General features: G+C 56.4%; 2 protein-coding genes across 3 annotated transcripts; both read left to right on the top strand.

Moving 5' to 3' along the window:
- The first annotated feature begins 87 nt into the window (after window positions 1-87).
- Window positions 88-4,593, top strand: ASB12 (ankyrin repeat and SOCS box containing 12). The gene is made up of 4 exons (XM_072876551.1): window positions 88-508; window positions 646-729; window positions 2,463-3,308; window positions 4,320-4,593. The coding sequence occupies exons 3-4, from the start codon at window positions 2,498-2,500 to the stop codon at window positions 4,451-4,453; spliced, it is 945 nt and encodes a 314-aa protein (XP_072732652.1). The 5' UTR covers window positions 88-508; window positions 646-729; window positions 2,463-2,497; the 3' UTR covers window positions 4,454-4,593.
- Window positions 4,594-7,852: 3,259 nt separating this feature from the next.
- Window positions 7,853-18,159, top strand: AMER1 (APC membrane recruitment protein 1). 2 transcript variants are annotated; one of them, XM_072876865.1, is made up of 2 exons: window positions 7,853-7,985; window positions 9,834-18,159. In XM_072876865.1, exon 2 carries the CDS (start codon window positions 9,904-9,906, stop codon window positions 13,264-13,266), a length of 3,363 nt encoding a protein of 1,120 aa, XP_072732966.1. In that variant the 5' UTR covers window positions 7,853-7,985; window positions 9,834-9,903; the 3' UTR covers window positions 13,267-18,159. The 2 variants fall into 2 exon arrangements, with proteins under 2 accessions (XP_072732966.1, XP_072732967.1); XM_072876866.1 differs by lacking the exon at window positions 7,853-7,985 and adding an exon at window positions 8,324-8,793.
- The last annotated feature ends 731 nt before the right edge of the window (window positions 18,160-18,890 follow it).

Genomic DNA, 18,890 nt, shown 5'->3' with positions numbered 1-18,890 from the left:
GAGGGAATCCATTTGGGTGACTGGCAGCAACCAAGATAACGTAGAGGCCGGTACTGTGGCAGGGAACGCGCTGCCCTGGCAGGGGACTCCAACCGCCCGGCACCCTGTGATTTCTGCAAGGAATCGGTGAAGCAAACGCTTTGTGTCTGCTCGGATGGGTCAAGCAGCCTCCAGCACCTGTCCCAGCCTTCCCCCCGCCTCGCTGCCCCTCTCTATATTTACCCAGGGGGAACTTTCCAAGAATGGAAGTGGTAAGATAAAACCCCTGAGGGGCTAAAATTAGCCCCAGCGCCCTGTCCCTTCTCCCCGCGGTGGCATTTCAGCTGTGAGCTTGACAGCCTGCGTCGTTCCGGTCGCACAGAGCAGAGGTCCATCGCCGACACAGCAAGATCCTCTCTCTTTCTCTCCTTTTTGTTGGTTTTTTTTCTGTTTAAACCGAGGGAGAACTCACCATGGGACCACCGCTGCCTCGCCCGCCCTGGCTGTGAGCATCGCCTACCTCCCAAAGGTAAGGCAGCAGCATAATGACGCCTAGGCAGCGTCAGGCCATGGAAGGTAACTTGGTAACCAGTTGTAAAAGCGTGAGTGTGTTCTCTGTCACCTTTAGCTCCAGTCATAACCCCTTTTTTTTTGGGGCGTCTGCAGATGCATGGACAGCTTCCTTCAGCTCAAGAGGTGGCAACTCTGGTTTGGGCTCTTCTGGTTGAGGAACATCTGTGAGCTTCCCACGTGAGTGCTTACCCTGCCAAAGAAACGTCCCTTTGGGGATGCTTGTTTGTGTGTTCAGGAAATGTTACAGCTGGCTTTTTTTTACTTTTCCAGATTATTTCCCTTGGGAATATAACTGGGCCTTCTTTTTGAATCAAATTTGCAATAAACCCCCCCACCCCATTAGCCACGTAGGCACGGGGCTTCCAAAGCTCCAGAGCTCGTTATCAGCGTGTCTAATGAATAACAGTAATGTTATAATTTCACGTATTTCTATATGAATTGCCTGGGTTAGTGTAACAGGTGGAAGCGCAGCAGAGCTTTTGCCGTCACTCGCTGCCATCAAACTTGCTCTACTTAACCAAGATGCGAAGCTGCGCAGGTGGGCTTGCGCGGGGGATTCCTCCGAGCTTGCACGTCTTGCCACCGCAGGCGGATGTGGGACGAGCCTCCCGTGACTGCCTCGTTACAGTCAGGCTCGTTTGCAGAAAGAGGCTAATTGCTCGGTGCAGCTCCTTGCCTCCTCCAAGGGAGGATCAGAGGAGCCGCCTGGGGAGACCGAGCTCTGCCGCTGCCGCCTCTCCCCGAGGAAATCCGAGATGCTACGGGGCTGCGATGTGGCCAGAAATTCCTCTGCCCTTCCCGGCGGACGGCGTTTCCCAGCTGCTCAGGTGCCGGCCGGGGCATCGCATTCCTCTCCCCTGCTGCCGCTCGGCCACGGCGAGGCCAGGTCCTGCACCAAGCGCCTGGCAAACCTGTCAGGGCTCAGTCCCAGCTCCGGTGTGATCAGCTCAGCACCCCCTCACCTTCTTCCCACCACCCCATACCCCCCCCTATAAAAATCCCAGACCCTTCTTGCAGCCACGCTCCTCGGGCTCGAGTAGGCAGGAGAGAGGAGAGGGTTTGCTGAATTGAAATGCTGATGTCGTTTTGGGAAGGGCGATGCTGAAAGTCCTTAATCAAACCAGCCCCCTTCACGTTCATTTCATCTCCTAGTTTGAAATCAAATCCCTTTAAAAAGTGGCAGAGTGTAAAAACCTTACAATGCTACCAGCCCCTAAATTAAAACCCCTCTGAGTTTTGTGTGGGTCCCAAAATACTCGGAAGTGCAGGTGCTGCTGAGGCTTCCAACACGAGCCTTGGCCCGTACGAAGCAGAGTTGATTCCTGCTCTTTTCCAATGTGCTCTTCGCTTAGCAGCTCCCACAGAGAACAGCTGGCTGGGGTGACTTCTGAGGGTTTTGGGCAAATGGGTGGCTTCATCCACCAGTGGGGTGCAGAGTCCTTGCGAGAGCCTGTGGCCACCCAAGAGCCTTCCTGAGCTCAAGGTGCGAGAAGCCCATGAGTAGACTCACAGCCTTTATCGCCTCAGGGGCTAGCAGTACAGCATTCAATAATTTAAAAAAATAAAGTAAAAGCCTGTGAGCTCCCCCATGCAGCGTTTGAACTCCAACACCAGAGTCAATTATCTCGGCGCGTTCTTGATCGCAGCGTTTTAAGGGGAGGTGGCCCATGTATGTGCTACAGCAACGCTCTCCGTCTTTGCCTTAGCCTTTCACCAGCGTGGATTTCCTCACCCGTGGTGGCAGGGCCATAAGCGTGTCAGCAGCATCATCACCCAATGTTATTTGTATTTTTTGTTTGAGAATCTTCCTTAAATTGTGTATAAAAAAGAAAAAAATAATAAAAAGATGGTGTTGGTGTTGGGGCTGGTTCTAACTCTGCGGTGGTGGTGGTGTTTCTGCTGTCCTGTAGATCTCTGGCTTTACCATTTACGATGAAAGCGGTACATGAGAGACAGACCAAAAAAAATGAGTCTAATGGATATCACTAAAATGTTCTCCATGCTCCAGCCCAGAGAAGATGAAGAAGACAATGGAGAAAGCAAGGTGCTGAACCAAGCGGTATCCGAGGACAATTATCAAACCCTAGATAACCTCTTGTCCCAAGACAGGTACAAGAGGTTCATCAACCGCAGGAGCGGCTGGGGGGTACCCAGCACCCCACTGCGCCTGGCCGCCACATGGGGCCGTGTCAGGAGCATGAAGGTCCTCTTGGCCCATGGGGCAGAGGTGGACAGCCTGGACGTGAAGGCTCAAACCCCGCTCTTCACGGCAGTCAGCAACGGCCACCGGGAATGCGTGAAGGTCCTCCTGGACGCGGGGGCCAGCCCCGTCGGCAGCATCTACAACAACTGCTCACCGCTGCTCATCGCTGCAAGGGATGGGGATGTGGACATCCTGCAGCAGCTCCTGGACCACGGTGCGGAAACCAATGTTCAAGCGAGGCTGCCCGAGTGGGCTGCCAACTCGGTGGCTTGTTCCGGTCCCCTCTACCTCGCCGCCGTGTACGGGCATCTGGAGTGCTTTAAGATGCTGTTGCTTTACGGTGCCGATCCCAACTATAACTGCACGGAGGAGAGGGTGATTGCCCAGATCAAGGAGCCCAAGACTCTGCTGGAAACCTGCCTGAGGCACGGCTGCAGGAGTGAGTTCATCGAGCTGCTCATTGACTTTGGAGCCAACGTGTACTTGCCCAACGTCACGGTAGACGAGACGGCACCCCGCAGCGAGGGCCTGGAGCTGCTCCTGCAGGCGAGAGGTAATCTGCGTGCATGGCCCCAAGGCTGGCAACGAGCGCTAATTTTGCTCGTTTGGGTGCAAGTTGCTTCAGATTCCCCTTCCCTTTACCTCTGCTTCCCAATAGCCTTACCCAGGCTTTCCTACGCGCTTCGACTCCCTTTGCAGCATCACTTAAGTGCATGGGTCTCTCTAGTCTTAAACTCTTGAGTATTGTCACTGTTTTACTCTGAACTCTTATTCCTTCCTCTCCCCCAATGATTGCTGTGTTTAGGCCAAAAACCCCAAGTCTCCAATGCTGAACACAGCAAGAGAAGGACATCACAAGGTTAATCCACCACCGCTGATTAAATCTGATGGCTTGGATACACATGCTACCGCAGGAAACTCTGAAAACAAATTGCTGGGATTTGATGGGAGAGTGTCACGGGAGGGCTTGTTTCTAATACATATCCACCAAATAGCCCTAATTTCCACTGCTGGCTGCGGCTGGAGGCAGGCTACCTTGTTTTGGGTCTGGGGCGTGACTCGGTGCAGCCACCACATACATTTACGTGGTTACCTTCCCTCTTGGACTCAACGCAGCGTCTGCTTTTCATGAATATTTCTAGATGTTCACTAAAGAAGCTGCTTTCAATGAGGGTCCTTGCTGCGGTCGGTGCTGGCCTGGAGCATGCAGGGATTTCCACAGCCTGTTTTTTCCAGTTAATATAAATCTCTTGCGTTAAAGGCTGCTTTTCACCATTGCTCTCCTTTCTGCTGCTCAACTTGGGCTCTCCTGTACTGCCTATGTCCCGGAAAACTGCACTTATCTCCATATGACGGTGGAAGATTTCATCTCTGTATGCCCAGCTCCCGTGAAACGCATGCTGCAAAGCTTGTGGCAGAATACGTGGCGTAACCAGCCCTAGCAAAGACATTTAGTTTTGGTCCATCAACGTCCCTTTTTTTGGATAAGGCCCGGGTCAGAGGGGGGCAGGGTTGTGTGTCTTGAAGGTGACCATCTCATTTTTTCCTCCCTCTCCTTACGCAGCTCATCCCAAGTCCTTGATGTCTCAGTCCAGGCTGGCGATGAGACGCCTCCTGAAGCAGGCTGGCCGCCCGCACACCCTCGGCGAGCTGGCGATCCCCACGGTCCTGGCCAACTACCTCCGACACCAGCCCTGACGCGCAGCCCACCACCGGAGATACCCGCCCCGAATACGTGTCGAGCACCCCAATTAAAAGCCCCTCTGACATCTGCGCAGTGTGAAACCGCCGTGAATTTGTGGTCGCAAAGTAAATTTTTGCTTACGAGGTGTCTCCAAAAAGCGGTGCCTTTGCAAAAAGATGGTCAGGGAAGGGGGGCAGAAAACAGAGGAGACCTCAGCTCCAGCTCTGCATCAGGGTGATGGTAGAGCAGGATCAGATTTAGCTGGGTTTGGATTTAAACCCTCTTTACTGAAGGATTTTACACATTTAATTGATACTGGTTGGAGAAGGGGCTGGGAAAAGGCATGGAGGGCAGAGGGAGAGGAGCAAAGGCTGCTTTTACCTGCTCCCCTCCTGGGGAAGAGCGGGAAGGAGGGAGGCACGACCAGGCTTCGTGCCTGCGGGTTTCCCCCGCAGTGTGGTCTCAGCTGCCTCTAAACCCCCTTTCCCAGAGAGGTTTTGAAGTGCCTCCTCCCTTCGGCAGCCCGTCGAGGGCAGAAGGGAGGCTGGACCTGGCCGTGCGCGCCCAGCCCATCACCGTGCCTGGGGTGCTCCTGACCCCGCGGCCGTGTCGGTGCAAAGCCCAGCGCTCCCAGGCAGCAGCACAGGCAGGGGCTGGGGTGAGTATCCAGGGCCAGAGCTTCCAGACTCCCCGACTCTCGTCTCCTCACCCCAGCTCTGTCTCTAAACGTCACCTTACTCGCCTCCCAGGTGGTTCATGTTATGGCCAAGGGATCTTTTGTGATGGGGCAGGTTTGTTGGGTTTTTTTTAATTAATTAAGAATGTTGCTACTATTCTTATTAAACTATCATGATCCGTTTGGTGAAATATCCTTTAACCGGAAGAGCCTGGCAGCCCAGCCGGCATCGTTTGGAAGGGATGCAGGGAAACGCTGCAGCCGGGGAATTTCAGGCTGAGCCTGGAGCGGGGCATCTCGGCGGTGCTGCCGCCCGCCATCGCTCCTGCCTTTGGTGGGTCTCTCCAGCTCTCGTGACCAGCGACGGGGACAACCACCGGTGGCGGCTGGAGGAGCTTCGCTGGCTCTTCCCACAGCCAGGAGCTGATGGATAAACCACGCTGCTCCTCGGCAGCTCAGCGCACGCCTGCCGGTGACGCTCTGGACCGCTTTTGGGATGCAGCAGAATACGCCTCCTACGCTTTAGTCCACCCAACCCTAATTGCATCTCAAATGCAAGCGCCGTCGGGGCAGAGGCGCATGGCCTTCGGGAGCTTCGAGGGTGGCTCTTTGCAAAACACAGGCGTGTTTTTGCATTATTTATAGGCTTGTTTCAAATGTTGTGGAATCTATTAATCAGCATCTATTAATTAGGCTGTGGGGCATGTCCTGAGGGGAGCATTAGGGCTTCGAATGAGCCTGGACAAAGCGTTGGGAATTACGCTGCAGGGAACGATGGCACGGTGGCTGGGAAATGGGGCTGGTGGATGTAATGGGTCTGGCTCTGCTCTAGCCCACCCGAAGCAGCCTCTTCTCTGGGGGGAGGTGGATTAAAGGCACGAGGAATCAGGGCAGCAGGAGGGTGGATGCCTTTGACCTCCACGGCAGTGATTCTGTCGCTGTCTTCTGCTGGGGAGTGCTGGTCTACCTGTGTCGGGGCACTAAACCAGTACTAGAGACTTGATGATTTCAATCTGAAATGCTCCAGCACGCTGGGAAGTTTAATTTTATGGGGGCTTTATAAAGCAATGACAAATGCAGACTGTATCTAGTCTGCCAGAGCAGCACAAGGTCTTCTTCCAAAGGGCCTGAGGTTGGCTCGTGCTCTGGTTTGTGCCCGCATCTCCCCAAAATAATCCCTCCGACCTGGAGCCCCCCTGCTTGGGGGGGGGGGTGGTAGCGATGGGGCTGGGAGCACCCTGCCCGGGAAGGGATAAAAAAATCTCATTTTGGGAGGAATGACCTTAAACAAGTGGCTCCAGCCAGCTGCTCCTCTGTCGTTTCCCCTTATTTTTAAGGTGTTTCCTTGAATTTCTGGCTCATGGGGGCTCCATTTGCATCGCGGGGATGCTTTACCTACAAGCAGCCACGGGAGCCTCTGCCTGGTGTGAGCGGCCAGGAGCGACGCTCGGCTCCTCGGCCGCACGTTTTGTTAAGCCCCCGAAAATTGCCGGCTCGGCTCACCCATCGGAGTGCGGACCCGACCCGAGACGTGGCCGGGGAGCCGCTGGCCAGCCCAGCTCTTGCCCTGGCACGCACATTTCTAATCCGCGTGGCGGACCGTTAAAAGCCCAGCGCGCTGTGATATACTGGCCTCTGTTCGTCCTCAGGTGCTACCAACCAGCGCAGCAAAGGCAGGACGTGCAGGACCACACGTTAACGCCGGGCCCTGAAGCCCAGGCTCGATGCCCCTCTTGAAGTTCGACGAGGAGAAGTGCTGGGTCCAGTTCTGGGCTCCTCCGTAGAAGAGAGAGGTGGACATGCTGGAGACATGTCCGTGGAGGTGGTGCAGGGTCTGGAGCATCTCTCCATCTTCTCCAGATGCCTGCATCTTCGCCAGATGCCAGATGCCCGGAGAAGAGACGGCTCAGGGAGATCTCATCAGCCCCTATCACCAGCTGACAGAGGAAGAGGATGGAGCCAAGCTCTTCCCAGCGGTGCCCAGCGCCAGGCCCAGAGGCCACGGGCACAGCCTCAGCCACAGGAGTTTCCCTCCGAGGGTCAGGAGACGCCTCCGTGCTCCGAGGGTGACCAGCGCCGGCCCTGCGGGGCGGCGGTGGAGCCCCCGGCCCAGCAGATGCCCGAGAGCCGCCCGGGCGTGGCCCTGGGCAACCGGCTGCGGGTGGCCCTGTGGGGCGGGGGTCGGGCCAGGCCCTCCCCGGGGGTCCCCTCCCCTGCGGTTCTGTGACCCGGCGGGGCAGCGCTCCTGCTGCGACCGGCGTCTCCCTCCCCACCCACCAACCCGCGTGGGGCCCGTGGGCGCCGGCGGGGCTTTCCCTGGCACCGGGGCTCCCGGCTCCCGGCACGGGGAGCCGCCCCCGCCGCCGGGCTGGGCGGGCGGGAGCTGGGCGTGGCTGACGCGCGGCGACGGTGCCGCCCGCGCGGCGACGGTGCCGCCCACGCGGCGTGACAGCAGCGCGCGCCGTGGCAGTGTCCCGGCGCCGCGCTCACTATCGCGGGGCGCACGTGCGCGCGCGCTGTCACGCGGGGCCGCACACGTCACGGCAGCCCCCCCAGTTCCTCCCGTGGCGTCACACACCGTCACGGACACCCGCGGGGCCCCGCCGCGCGCCCGCCCCGCGCCACACCCCCGCCTGACGTCGCAGCGGCCGCGTCCCCGCCGCGGAGGCCGCGCCCCCTCCGTCACCCAGGCCCCGCCGCGGCCACGCCCCCCCCGTCACCCAGGCCCCGCCCTTCCTCGCCGCGCCGGGCGGACCCGCTGACCCGGCGGCCACTTGCCGGCGGCCTGGGCTGGCCCGGGCGGGCCGGGCCGCGCAGCAGCGCCCGCCGCCGCCCTCCCCCCCGCGGGCCGCCGCCGCCCCGCGCAGCCGGTGAGTGGGGCCGGGGAGCGGGGCCGGGGCGCGGCTTCCCTGCGGCCGGCGAGCGGGCCCCGGCCCCGCCGGGCCGCCTTCCCCGGCAGCCGCGGCGGCGGGCGCTTGGGTCGCGCCTCCCCGGGGCGCCGGGCTGCGGGCCGGGCCCTGCCCCCGCCGGCGCCCTCCGCAGCGGCGGGCCGGCCGCGCCGGGCCCCGGCTGCTCCCAAAAGTTTGGCGGGGCCGGCTGAGGCGAAGGCCGGCGCCGCGGGGGGCGGGGCGGGGATCCCCGCTGCCTGGGCCCGCGGGGCTCGGCGGGACCGAGCGGCGGGGACCCCGCCGGGGCCGCCGGCTCCGCTCTCCTCTGGGGCCGGGAACGGAGCCGCCCCGGTGCCCCGAGGCGGCCCAGCCCGGGCGGCTGAGCCGAGGTGCGGGGCTGCCCGCGGCGGCGGGGCGGTCGCGTTTGGAAAAGCCCCGTTCCCAGGCTTTGTGGGTTCACGGGCGTTTGCCCTGCGTGGGTTTATTCCTCGGGCGTCTGCGGACAGCCCTGCGGCCGCAGCAGTGTCTGTCGGTGCCGGTGCTGACGTGGAGCCAGAGCGAAGTCATTTTTCACGTTGCCTTTTTCAAGCCTCGCTCCTGTTTCATCTCCCCCCCCCTCGGCTTTTGAAGCCGCCTGCCTGGACAGCTGCACGCGTGGGATTTTCTTTCAGGCCTCACCTAACCGGATCTCTGCAGAGAGGCCCCGGAGCCAGCCCAGCGCTGCTCCAGGGAGGCTTCGGAGGCATCCAGGACTCCAGGAGGGCTCTTGGGCAGAGCTGGAAAAGCCCAGGTTGTTGCTGGGAAGGAGGATTTGCCCCCCCGGCCGCTGACCTGAGTGGGGCGGGCGAAGGCCAGGGGCTATCATTTTGTATGTTACAGAGGCAAGGCGCCGCTGCAATATTCCCCAGAGTTGAGGGAAAAAAAGTAAATCTTCAATTGCAGGGTTGCTGTCGGGTTGCAGGAGCTAGAGACCGTTGTTTGGGTGTATTTTTAATTCGAGATATCTGGCTAAACGCTACGGAAGGCTTCACCAGCCTCACACCAGTAAGGGCAAAGCCTCGGGCGTTACAGCTCAGCAGCAGTTAGGATTGTTATTGCATTTACTTTCTCTAACCTCCCCTCTGCAAAAGAAACGTTATTGTTTTAGTTTTCCTGTTACCGATATCAATCCAGGATCAAATTTAAAACCTGCCTCTCTGCTTCTGAGATAATCTGATCAGGGTGCATCATAGTGGATGTTTTTAATGCAATTCTTTCTCGCTGGACAGATGATTTTAAAAACAACTGAAATCTCCTAAAAAAAACCCCCAAACCTATAGTAAACAGCTTTCTTCCTGGACACGTGCTTAGTGTGAGGGCTGCGTCCTGGTTTGGCTCTCCGTCAAAACGTTCCCTGTAGCTTGGCGTTAGGTCTGGGGGAGCTGGAAGGGGGGTTTGGCAGGTGTCAGTCCCAATCCACCCCCAGCAGCCGGTGTTTCCCCGCCCAAAGGCGGCTGGTAACCGAACCTGATCGCCCCGGTGGCAAAAAGGCCGGGAATCCAAAGGGGTTGGAGTGAGGTGGCTCAGGGGTCGGACCTGCCTGTCCCCGCTCAGCGGGGATGCTGCTGAATGGAGACGTGGTTTTCCCGCACTTGCAAACTGGTAAATTTAAGCATCGCGACGTTTTCGTGCCCGGCTTTAAGGAGTGGAGGGAGCCAAGCGGCTCTCAGAGGCTTTTGCAGCTCCAGTTCCAGCTGGTGACGAGGCTCTTCGCCTTGTGACACCTATGCCTCTGGCTTTGCACCGTCCGCTGCCGTCTCCTCACCTCTCTCCCCTTTCTCTTTGCTTTAGATCAGCTGTGATGCTTCGATCTCTGCGCCCAGAAGAGGACTCGGCTACCAAAGTCATCGTTTCCAGCTAGATGCACCCGAACCGACCAGCTGCCATGGAAACGGGCTGCACGGAGGAGCCTGCCCGGGCCAGGTCACAGTCGGTGGTCTGCGGGCAGCGGGAGGGAAGCGACCAGCAGCGGGAGGAGAACGGGGACCCGCTGCCCGAGTGGGGCAATGCCTCCGTTGCGGCTGCGGAGCCGCAGCAGCCTCAGCCGCCCCCCGGCAAGCTGAAGAAAACGGCTTTCAAACTGTTCGGAGGGAAGAGGAGCATCTGTACGCTGCCCAGTTTCTTTGGAGGCAGAAGCAAAGGCCAGGGGAAAGTAGCCTCTAAAAAGGGCCTCAGTAAATGTAAGACCCACGACGGGCTCAGCGGTGCTGCATACGACAAGGGCGGCGGGGCGCAGCTGGAAAGCCCTTCGGAGGGGAGCAGGGACTCGCATCCTTGCCCTTTGCCGAGTTCCCAAAGCGCTCACCTGGCCATAGACACCAGCGCCAAGTTTGATTTCGGCCAGCAGGACAGCTCTCCACCCGGGAGTATCGAGGGCAGTGAGAAAAAGCCCAACGGAGATAAGTCCTCCTTTCCCAGACCCAAAAAAGGCCTGAAAGGGTTTTTTAACAGCATCCGGCGTCACCGGAAGAGCAAGGTTGCCGAGTGTGAGAAAGCAGAGCTCCCCGAGTGGACCGGGGATTCGGAGGAGGCCGGCAAAGCTCCTGGTGTGGGAGTGGAGAGCCGCGGGCCCGTGGAGGGAAGGCCACTGGGACCTGTCCCTCTTGCCGCGGCCTGCCCGGGGAGCTCGGAGGATGACCGCTCGGTAGGCACGGCTGCCAACTGTGGTGAGGCTGCCGAGCCCGGCTGTCTCGCGGCTGATGAAGGCAGCTCTGAGGGCGACGCGGTGGTGATGCCGGGGAAGAGGGACGTTGTGGATGCGAAAGCAGAGGCTGACACCGTTGACTGCGCAGAGTTCGACTATGGCAATCTCCTGCTGGCCTTTCATCCGGACTTCATGGACAACGACCCTCCCTGCCTACACTCTGGGGACCTGCTAAGCCTCATCTTAGGAGACGCCACATCCTTGAAGAGCTTCGATTCCCTGACAGGGTGCGGAGACGACATTGCTGAGCCCGACATTGCTGAGAGCACCATCTCTGTGGAGCGCAGCAGAGATGCCGCTAAACGGAGCTCCTGCCTGGTCACGTACCAGGGCGGTGGGGAGGAGATGGCCATACCTGAGGAAGCGGAGGAGTACCTCCACCAGATATGGAACAGCAACACGGCAGGGGACAGGAGCTACGGAGCCCAGGTGTCAAGTAGCAGTTTGGAGACCCATGCCTCTCACGAGGTGGAAGCCCACCCCTACATGGGGGACCCGATGGACGGCGTTGACCTCCTGACGCCACAGAGTGACCAGCAAGAGTCCGCCCCCAATAGCGACGAGGGTTATTACGACTCCACCACGCCGGGGCCGGAGGACGAAGCTGGAGATGGGCTCGGTGAGATCAAGAAGGACCGTCTTCCCAGAGACAGTTACAGCGGTGATGCACTTTATGAGTTTTATGAGCCTGATGACGCGCTGATGAGTCCCTCTCACGGGGAGGAATCCCTGTTCGAGAGCAAAGTCTCACGCCCGGGGATCTTCAGCTACTTCTTGGACATCTGCCCCCCTGCTGAGAAGAGCCTGAACCAGATGATGGATCAGAAAAGAGGGGTGATGGAAACGGAAGAAGAGCGGCTAGCGGCCATTCAGAAGGAGCTGCTGTACTGGGAGCTGCAGAGGGACCCGGTCTTGAAACGACTTGATGTTCCCAGCAAGGAGAAGTGTCCCCGGGAAAAGCAGTGCGTTGAATGTAAAACTAGAGCAGCCAGCTCGATCGGCAAGAATCAGAGTGGCCTTGGGAGTGAGCAGGTGGCCTCGCACGCCCCAAACAGGGGTGTGAATAGTGGGGTTTCGGTGGCTAGAGCTGAAAATCCAGAGTGGAGGGATTTTCCAGGGACTCTGTGTCCAGAAAACTGTTACAACAGCCAAAAAGCCCAAGGAAGTTGCCTTATTCAGCTCACAAAGAACAACCTGGGGTTTGATTCGGACCCGGATTGTGGGTTGTTTGGGGGCTCCATCCACGGCGGCGTAGCTCCGGCCAAAGCAGGGATGTTCCCCGGCTACAGACTCCCAGAGCACGAGCGTGGTGGCGGAGCGGAGACCACCCCCGGCAAGCCCCAGCTGGGCAGCGAAAGCGAGCCCGAGCATGCTGTGAGCTTCTCGCAAGCGCTGGTGGAGTTCGCCAGCAGCGGGACCCTCTTCTCCAGCCTCTCCGAAAGCCTGGGGAGCTCCGCCTCTGGCTCTTCCTTCACCCAGAACCTCCCTGCCCTCCCCACCATGGTCACCTTTGATGTTGTCGATGTGGAGCAGGAAGGAGAAGGGGAGTGCGAGCAACATCCCGAGATGAACGCTGGCGAGGACATTGCCGAGGCCTTTGACGACGGCTATGGACGGAAAGAGTCGTTGGCTGAATGTGACGAGAGAATGTCCCCGGGGTACCCCCCGGGCTCCTTCCAGAGCTGCAACTGGGGTGTTGCCAGCCTGCCCCGCCATCTGCGCCTCCACGGGCTGAGCCCCTCCATGCCAGCACCGCTCTCCGTCAACCGGAGGAGCCGGTCACTTGACACCGAGAGCCTGGAGTTTGAGCTTGCCGACTCGCAGGTTGCCAAGAGCGGCCCTCAGCCGTGCCGGCTCTGGTCAAAGTGGGAGGGTGGCAAAAAGGACTCGGGCGGAGCGAGGAGGAGCAGGAGCAAGGAGGAGGGTGAGCTGGTGGCTCCTGATGGCGGGTTGAGCTGGCTTGGCTTGCAGCACCTCCAGCACGACACCCGCGTGGCTGCCGGGGGGATGAAGCACTGGGCTTTCGCTCCGGCCGCCGCGATGGAGAGCGCTTGGGAGCCGTCGGAGCAGCCGGGCACCGCGTCCCCTTTCTTGTCTCTCTCCCAGAGCGTCGCTGGAGAGACTCCGGACAGGCGGGCCCCAGAGCCGGAGCTGAACAGGCACCCGCTCAGGCCCTCCAATTTACCTCTGCAGACCGACGCCAGGCGGTCCCAGGAGGCGGCCGGTTCCTACAGGTACCACGGAGAAGTCGCCGCCAAAAAGCTGACCCGCTTGTTACCCTTGGGAGAAACAGAGCCCGAGCTGCCCCCGAGCTTTAGTTTCGCTTGCTCCCCGGAGAAACGCGCCAAGTGCAAACCCGTCGGCATCGCCCAGGGCATGCCTCAGCATCCCAATGGCAGCTCCGACACCCTAAAAAGCCCGGAGCGCTGCGGAGAGCCCCTGAAGGGCAGAGCCGCCCCTGGCCACGCGCTGCCTGCCGGCTGCTGGAGCACCGCGGTGAAGGTCACCGAAGCTGAATAACTGCTCCGGGGAGGGTGTGAAAAGGGTTGCAAAGCGCAGGGAGGGAGAAAATAAACATTAGCGAGCGATTTGTGAGTGACTTGACTTTCGACCTGGGCTGATAAGGATGAGCTCCTCTCCTGCGGCCGTGGTTACGTGGTCTCGCCGCCGCGGATGCTCTGGCGGGGTTCGGAGCCGCCTCCGGGATTCGTACGTTAACGCTGAGGCACTTTCTTGTTTTCCAGCGCGAGCCGCCACGCTCTCGAACGCCAAGTGCAGTAGCAGCCCCCGGCGCGCGCTCACGTTGCTGCTAGAATAAAAGCTGGGGACGGACCCGTTGCTGGTGCGGCAGGTTTGGGTTTTTTCTGCAGGATTGGAGCTGGGGGAGCAAGCCTTAGGGAAACTTTTGAGAGAAATTGGGTTTTTTCTTCCTCTTCTCGGTGAAATGTTTTGGTTCAGACTCACTTTGAATGTCTTCCATCTCGGTCTTGATTTGGGGAGGCTGGGAGGAAGGATGCCGGTTATTTCCAGAGCGAGGACGGGAGGCGAGTCAGCTGAAAGGGGAACTTTGCAGTAACGTTTTTATTTATTGTTTTTTTTTCCCTTGCCCCAAAGGAAAGCAGGAGCTTTTGTGTGCGTGCCGATAACGTTTTCCAGGTCTAGTTTTAATTTGCTCAAAGATACCATGCTCGGAGAGATGTGCTGTCGATAGTGTCCCTTTTAAGAACAAAGTGTCGGTCCCTTCTTTGTCGTGGTCTGTCTTCACGGTGCGTAATTCCCGGTTGAAACCTTTCCCGTGCTTTGTCCCACGCTCCTCGTCTCTCCCGGGCCACGGGCACACGGACAAGGTCTTTGAAATAAGCTAAATGTGCGTCGTGCCTGTAGCTGCGAAGTTGCAGACGCTGTTACTTTCTTCAAAAGGAAGTTTTGTGGGTTGTTGTTTGTTTTTTTTTTTAATTGTTTTACAGTTGTTTTCTTTGCATAAACTCATACGAGGAAAGTATTCTGTTAATTGGAATACAGGATGTAACGCAGCCTAAATTAGGCTTCACAACTTCTTCCTCCTAACTGGAGGGAACAAAAAAGCTGGAGGTTGCTGCAGGTTTGGGATTTCTTTTTCCTCTTTGAAGGAGCGTGGAGGAGGGACACGAGCTAAGGAGACAGACTTTGTCTGAGGAGGTTGTACGAGCTCCTGGAAATTTCTGTTTCAGGCCGTTGGTCCTCGAGGCATCTCTCATGTCCTCCGTGATCTCAAACACGCTTGTCTCTAAACCGAACCTCCCTGTCTGTGACTTACAAAGCTTCTTCCTCCTTCTGTCCAAGCTCTGTATTCTGACTTTAATTCAGTTACCGATGATGATTTTTGTTTCCACCCCTCCCCGAGTTGCCCCTTTTCTGCTTTTCTTTGCAGCAGAGTTTGTGGCATTGAAAAAAAAATAATCACGAAGTGAGAAGATCCAGAGTTTTCTCCCATCTCCGGCACAGTGCGGGGCGAGCGCTGGCTCTGCCCAGCCTAAGCCGCTTCTCCTGCCGACCCCTGCCCGCGGCGAGTAAATCTCCTGCTGCTCCCTCGACCCGCAGCCCCGTATGGATGTGGCTTCGGTTGGAAACGTCAGCAGCTCCCCGCATCGCTGTATTTACAGGCACAAGGAGCTGGTTTGGGTTTGTTGGTTTTTTTTTTTTTTCCGCCCAAGCAAAATGAGGTCCCGATATTTCTTTTTGAGAAGAGACTCCTTACTGCCCTGGCCTTGTGTGTCTGTGAAGGAGCAGGGAAAGGCCAAGCCAGGCTTTGCTTGCCCGTGCTTTGACTTATTTAGGTGTTGTTTTTCTTTCCTGAGCAGACTGCTGAGGTTAGAGTAGACCCATCTGTGGACCCATGGGCTTAAACCTTGATTTTCCAGTATTTTCCCACCAGTACTGCTGCCGGGAGGTACCGCAGGAACCCGCCGGGCCACGTTTTTTCCCTCCCAACCCTCCGTGCAGCCGGAGAGGATTTCGTGGGACAAACCCGGCTCTTGATGCCGCTCCCGCTCCGCATCCCCCACCTGGAGAGGAGAACGCGTCCGGCCAGCGCAGGGTCCCCTCGCCTCCGAGGCTGTGGGTGCAGTCTCCCCTCGTTAGCGCAGCACGGGAGCCTCTGCTAACGAATATTACCTAATTGGAACGGGCTCCCCTTTCGCTCGGAGTAGGGCCGGGGTCAGGTCTCGGCACCGCACATCTCACCGCCGCTCACAAATTAAAAACCACAAGCGAAAACCGCTGGCGACAGCAGAGACGTTGTCACGCAGACAGGCCTTCACGTTTTGCTTGGCCGGAGCAGCAGCCCCATTACTGGCTTTTTAATTACTATTTTATTTGAGCCTGTCACCAAAGGCATCTCGCGGGTTAAGGGGGTTTGGCGTAGTGTTTTGTTTAGACATGGTGCAGCCTTTGCCAAAGTCTTGGTGAGGTATGAAAGTGTCTCAGTGCTAAAATGAATGTTCAGTTGCAAATGCATGTCTCCAGGAATAATTCTGTTGATTGTAGGTACGTAATGGAAAGGCTTAGTGAAAACAGCTTCTCGACTCGAATGTGTGAAAGCAATACAGCCAAGACTTGATAATCTGACTTTATACCAAAGGTTTCTCCTCTTAATTTGATGTGAACTAAATGAAGCAAATATCTATTGATTCAAAATGAGTTTTCTAAAAGCGTTTTTGGAGCTAATTTGCTGGATTATTGGCGTATTCTGCCCCATTAACCCAAAGAAATAAGAATTTTCAGCGTGCTAACCCAGCCTGTAAATTATCACTGCCGTAGAGAGATTGGATTTCACTGCCTAATGTACTGCTCTTCCTAAAATACCCAGCTGCCCCGGGATAAATAGGAACAGATCTGGTCTTGATCTGGATCAAGCCGTTAGTCAAATACTGCCTTACCCGAGGAACTCAAATTTGAGAGCGGTAATTACGTCTTTTTATGAAAAAGGGCTTCCGAACCAGAAATAAGTCATAAAAGTCAGGAATAGCAGATTGTCTTGCCAAGATATTAAGGAAAAACTCCCCTTGAGGAACTCGCCTGAACACGTCCCTGCCAGGGAAGGTCTTGCCTCAAAGTGATGAATTATGGCTGTTAACTTGCGATTAAACCACTGACGTTCGGGTCAGTCTACCAAGTAATTCTGTATTGCATTTTGGGGACTCTGGGGTTTTTGTTTTTTTTGTTTGTTTGTTTGTTTTTATACACATAAGAAAATGGTCAATTTTATCTATTTTTGTATAGTTTTGCATTTTATATTCATGGGGAAATTTTATGGACTGTTCTTTTACTCGTGCGCGTTGTCTTTTGAAGTGGTGTGGTTTACCGTTCCGATGGAGAAAAGGCAATTATTGCTGCTGCTGCCACTGCCCGTGCAATGCAAGGAAACCACCTCGCTCCTCGTGTCCTGTAACGTGCTGCTCCGCTTTATATCCAGGGCCAGCTCTGGGCCCCAGCCGCCGGTCCGTTACCAACACACGCTCTCTCTTTGCACACACCGCTGAGACATCTTTGTTTTAATACTGCTTCGTCACACTCGTCAACTGTTATTTCTTTTTCTAAGCTTTGTTTTTTAATCTGAATTTGTGGACTTCGGTGATTTCTCCCTGAAAGTGGTGTTGACCGTCTCTTAAACTAGAAAACCGCCGATTTCAGTTGGGGCTTTCCCTTCTGTGTGCTTAAATTATTTTATCCTAAACTGGGGCTTTTCTTCAGTCCCCGGGCGGGAGATGCTGTTGGTTGGTGCGTGGCCATGCTCTTGAAACCGGTGACAAATTTCCTCTCCCCTCGGTGCTCCCTGGCCGGGCTGGGAGCTCGGCTTTCGCCCTTGCGCAGGCAGCATCGCCTGCTGCGTGTTTGAGGATTGCTCTTTAAATAATCCTGGGGTCTGCGTGGGATTAGCGGGGCTTTCCACCTTCTCCTCCTCTCCTGCTGTGTAGCCTGGAGCCTGGGGAGCTCCAGCCCTGTGCCGCCGGCATTGCCAGCACCGGTAAAGCATCTTCTGCAATAACACTGCCTTGAGTTTTGGGATCAGCCATGCAAGGAGAGCTTCTGGTAAGCTAGGACCCAACACTAGTTAACGTGGCTCTTCTTGCTTTTGTTTTTTATTTAGGTGAATGAATATGCTGCTTTGTTTGCTTTACTCTGTAGGCATGCCCCTGCAGAGTTTACAGCCCTGCGCGGGGTGTAAGGGCTGAAATCACTTCTCTGCGGAAGGCCACGGTGATTAATTGAGCAGACAAGAACAATGTCAAACAGTGATGTGCAAAAAGAAAATTAAACGCTGAAAAGCTACAAGATTACAGCCAAAAGCAAATTTTTTCCCCTTCTTTCCCCCCCGCCAATATCGGCAGAGACGGCAATTGCTGCTGAGACATTTGGTTCTGCATAGATTTTTATGTCTTTTAATTAAGTAGCTCCTCACCTAATGGTGCTTTTTTTTATTTTTCTTAAATGGGTTTGCCCCCATTCCCGGCACGAGGACTGGATGGGCAGGTCACTCGGCCAACATTCCTGGGGCACTCGAACCCGTGCCGCATTTCACATTCCCTCTGCCCCTTCATTTTGTGGCTCCTTCCTCTCCAACTGGCGCTACCTGCTCTTCTCGCCAGTATTGAGTCATCCTAGAAGCTACACGTGGGTGAAGTGATAAATTAAAATCTAGAAAAGCCTCTCGGTTCTAAAGAAAATAAAACCTAGCCCTTGTCCCAGGTCGCCCCGTGCTTCCCGTCAGCCGTCCGGCTGCGGTGCTGGTCTGCCCGTGCCCTGGGAGCGGAGGCGGCTCCTCCCGGGTGAACGTCTTGTCTGAATTTTTGGGTTTTTTTTTTGTTTTCCTTCTGGTCTCATTGCTACTAGTCCTTTAAACTTTTTAATGTATTGATTGTGTTTTAAAATGAATGTTCCTTTCACTGAATTCTAATGAATAAACTTCAGATTTTTAGAGAACGTTGGATTTCACTTGTGGTTTGTTTTTTTTCCCCCGCTTATTTTATGCTTGATTTAATCTTTTTCTTTTCCCTCCCCTCCTATCGCTTTATTATTTGCAAGTGAAGTGGCTTTTTCAATGGGAGAAGGCAACAGAAGAGATGCTTTGGAGAGCACAGCACGGGGCTGCTCTGTAACACACGCTCCTCGGCCAAACCCCGTGCCGTTAAATGAACCCTGCAAAATATCCATCGTTTAAGGTGCCAGCCCCCAGAGTCAAATTTTCCCTCTTCATTTCTCATCCTCCGCTGTCGCTGGACTCGAGCGGCGCCCAGGGCTGACGTGGGTGACGGGGAGCAGAGATCCCGTGGCTCTGAGTTAACGAAGCGTCGCCGGTGGGCTCCGTCCTCGCGAGGTGCTGGGGGCCGCAGGTGAGCCGGGCTGGGGCTCGCCGGGCTCCTTCCTTTTCAGCAAAATTTATTATAACGGAGGAATTTCAGTGGCATCCGTGGCAGCAGGAAAACCAGTGACGGCTTCGTCTGCCCCGTGCTACCCGGCTGGCCTTACCGGTAGGTTCCTTGGTACAGAAGAGAAGGGGTCTTCAACCCCTTCAGGATGGTTTTAATTTGGGTTTTATTGTGCCGGAAGCATTTCTAAGGGAGTTTATCAGCATTATTATTTAGTAGCATTAGTTTCCTGGTCTA

This window comes from Ciconia boyciana, chromosome 12 (genome assembly GCF_034638445.1).
Source record: "Ciconia boyciana chromosome 12, ASM3463844v1, whole genome shotgun sequence".
Lineage (NCBI taxonomy): Eukaryota > Metazoa > Chordata > Aves > Ciconiiformes > Ciconiidae > Ciconia > Ciconia boyciana.
The sequence above is the reverse complement of the archived record's forward strand: the minus strand, read 5'-3'. Positions and strand labels throughout refer to the sequence as shown.

Coding starts and splice junctions, on each gene's coding strand:
- ASB12 (XM_072876551.1), top strand. CDS start 2,498: ATGAGAGACAGACCAAAAAAAATGAGTCTAATGGATATCACTAAAATG. Junction 3,309..4,319: donor GCTGCTCCTGCAGGCGAGAG/GTAATCTGCGTG, acceptor CTCCTTACGCAG/CTCATCCCAAGTCCTTGATG.
- AMER1 (XM_072876865.1), top strand. CDS start 9,904: ATGCACCCGAACCGACCAGCTGCCATGGAAACGGGCTGCACGGAGGAG.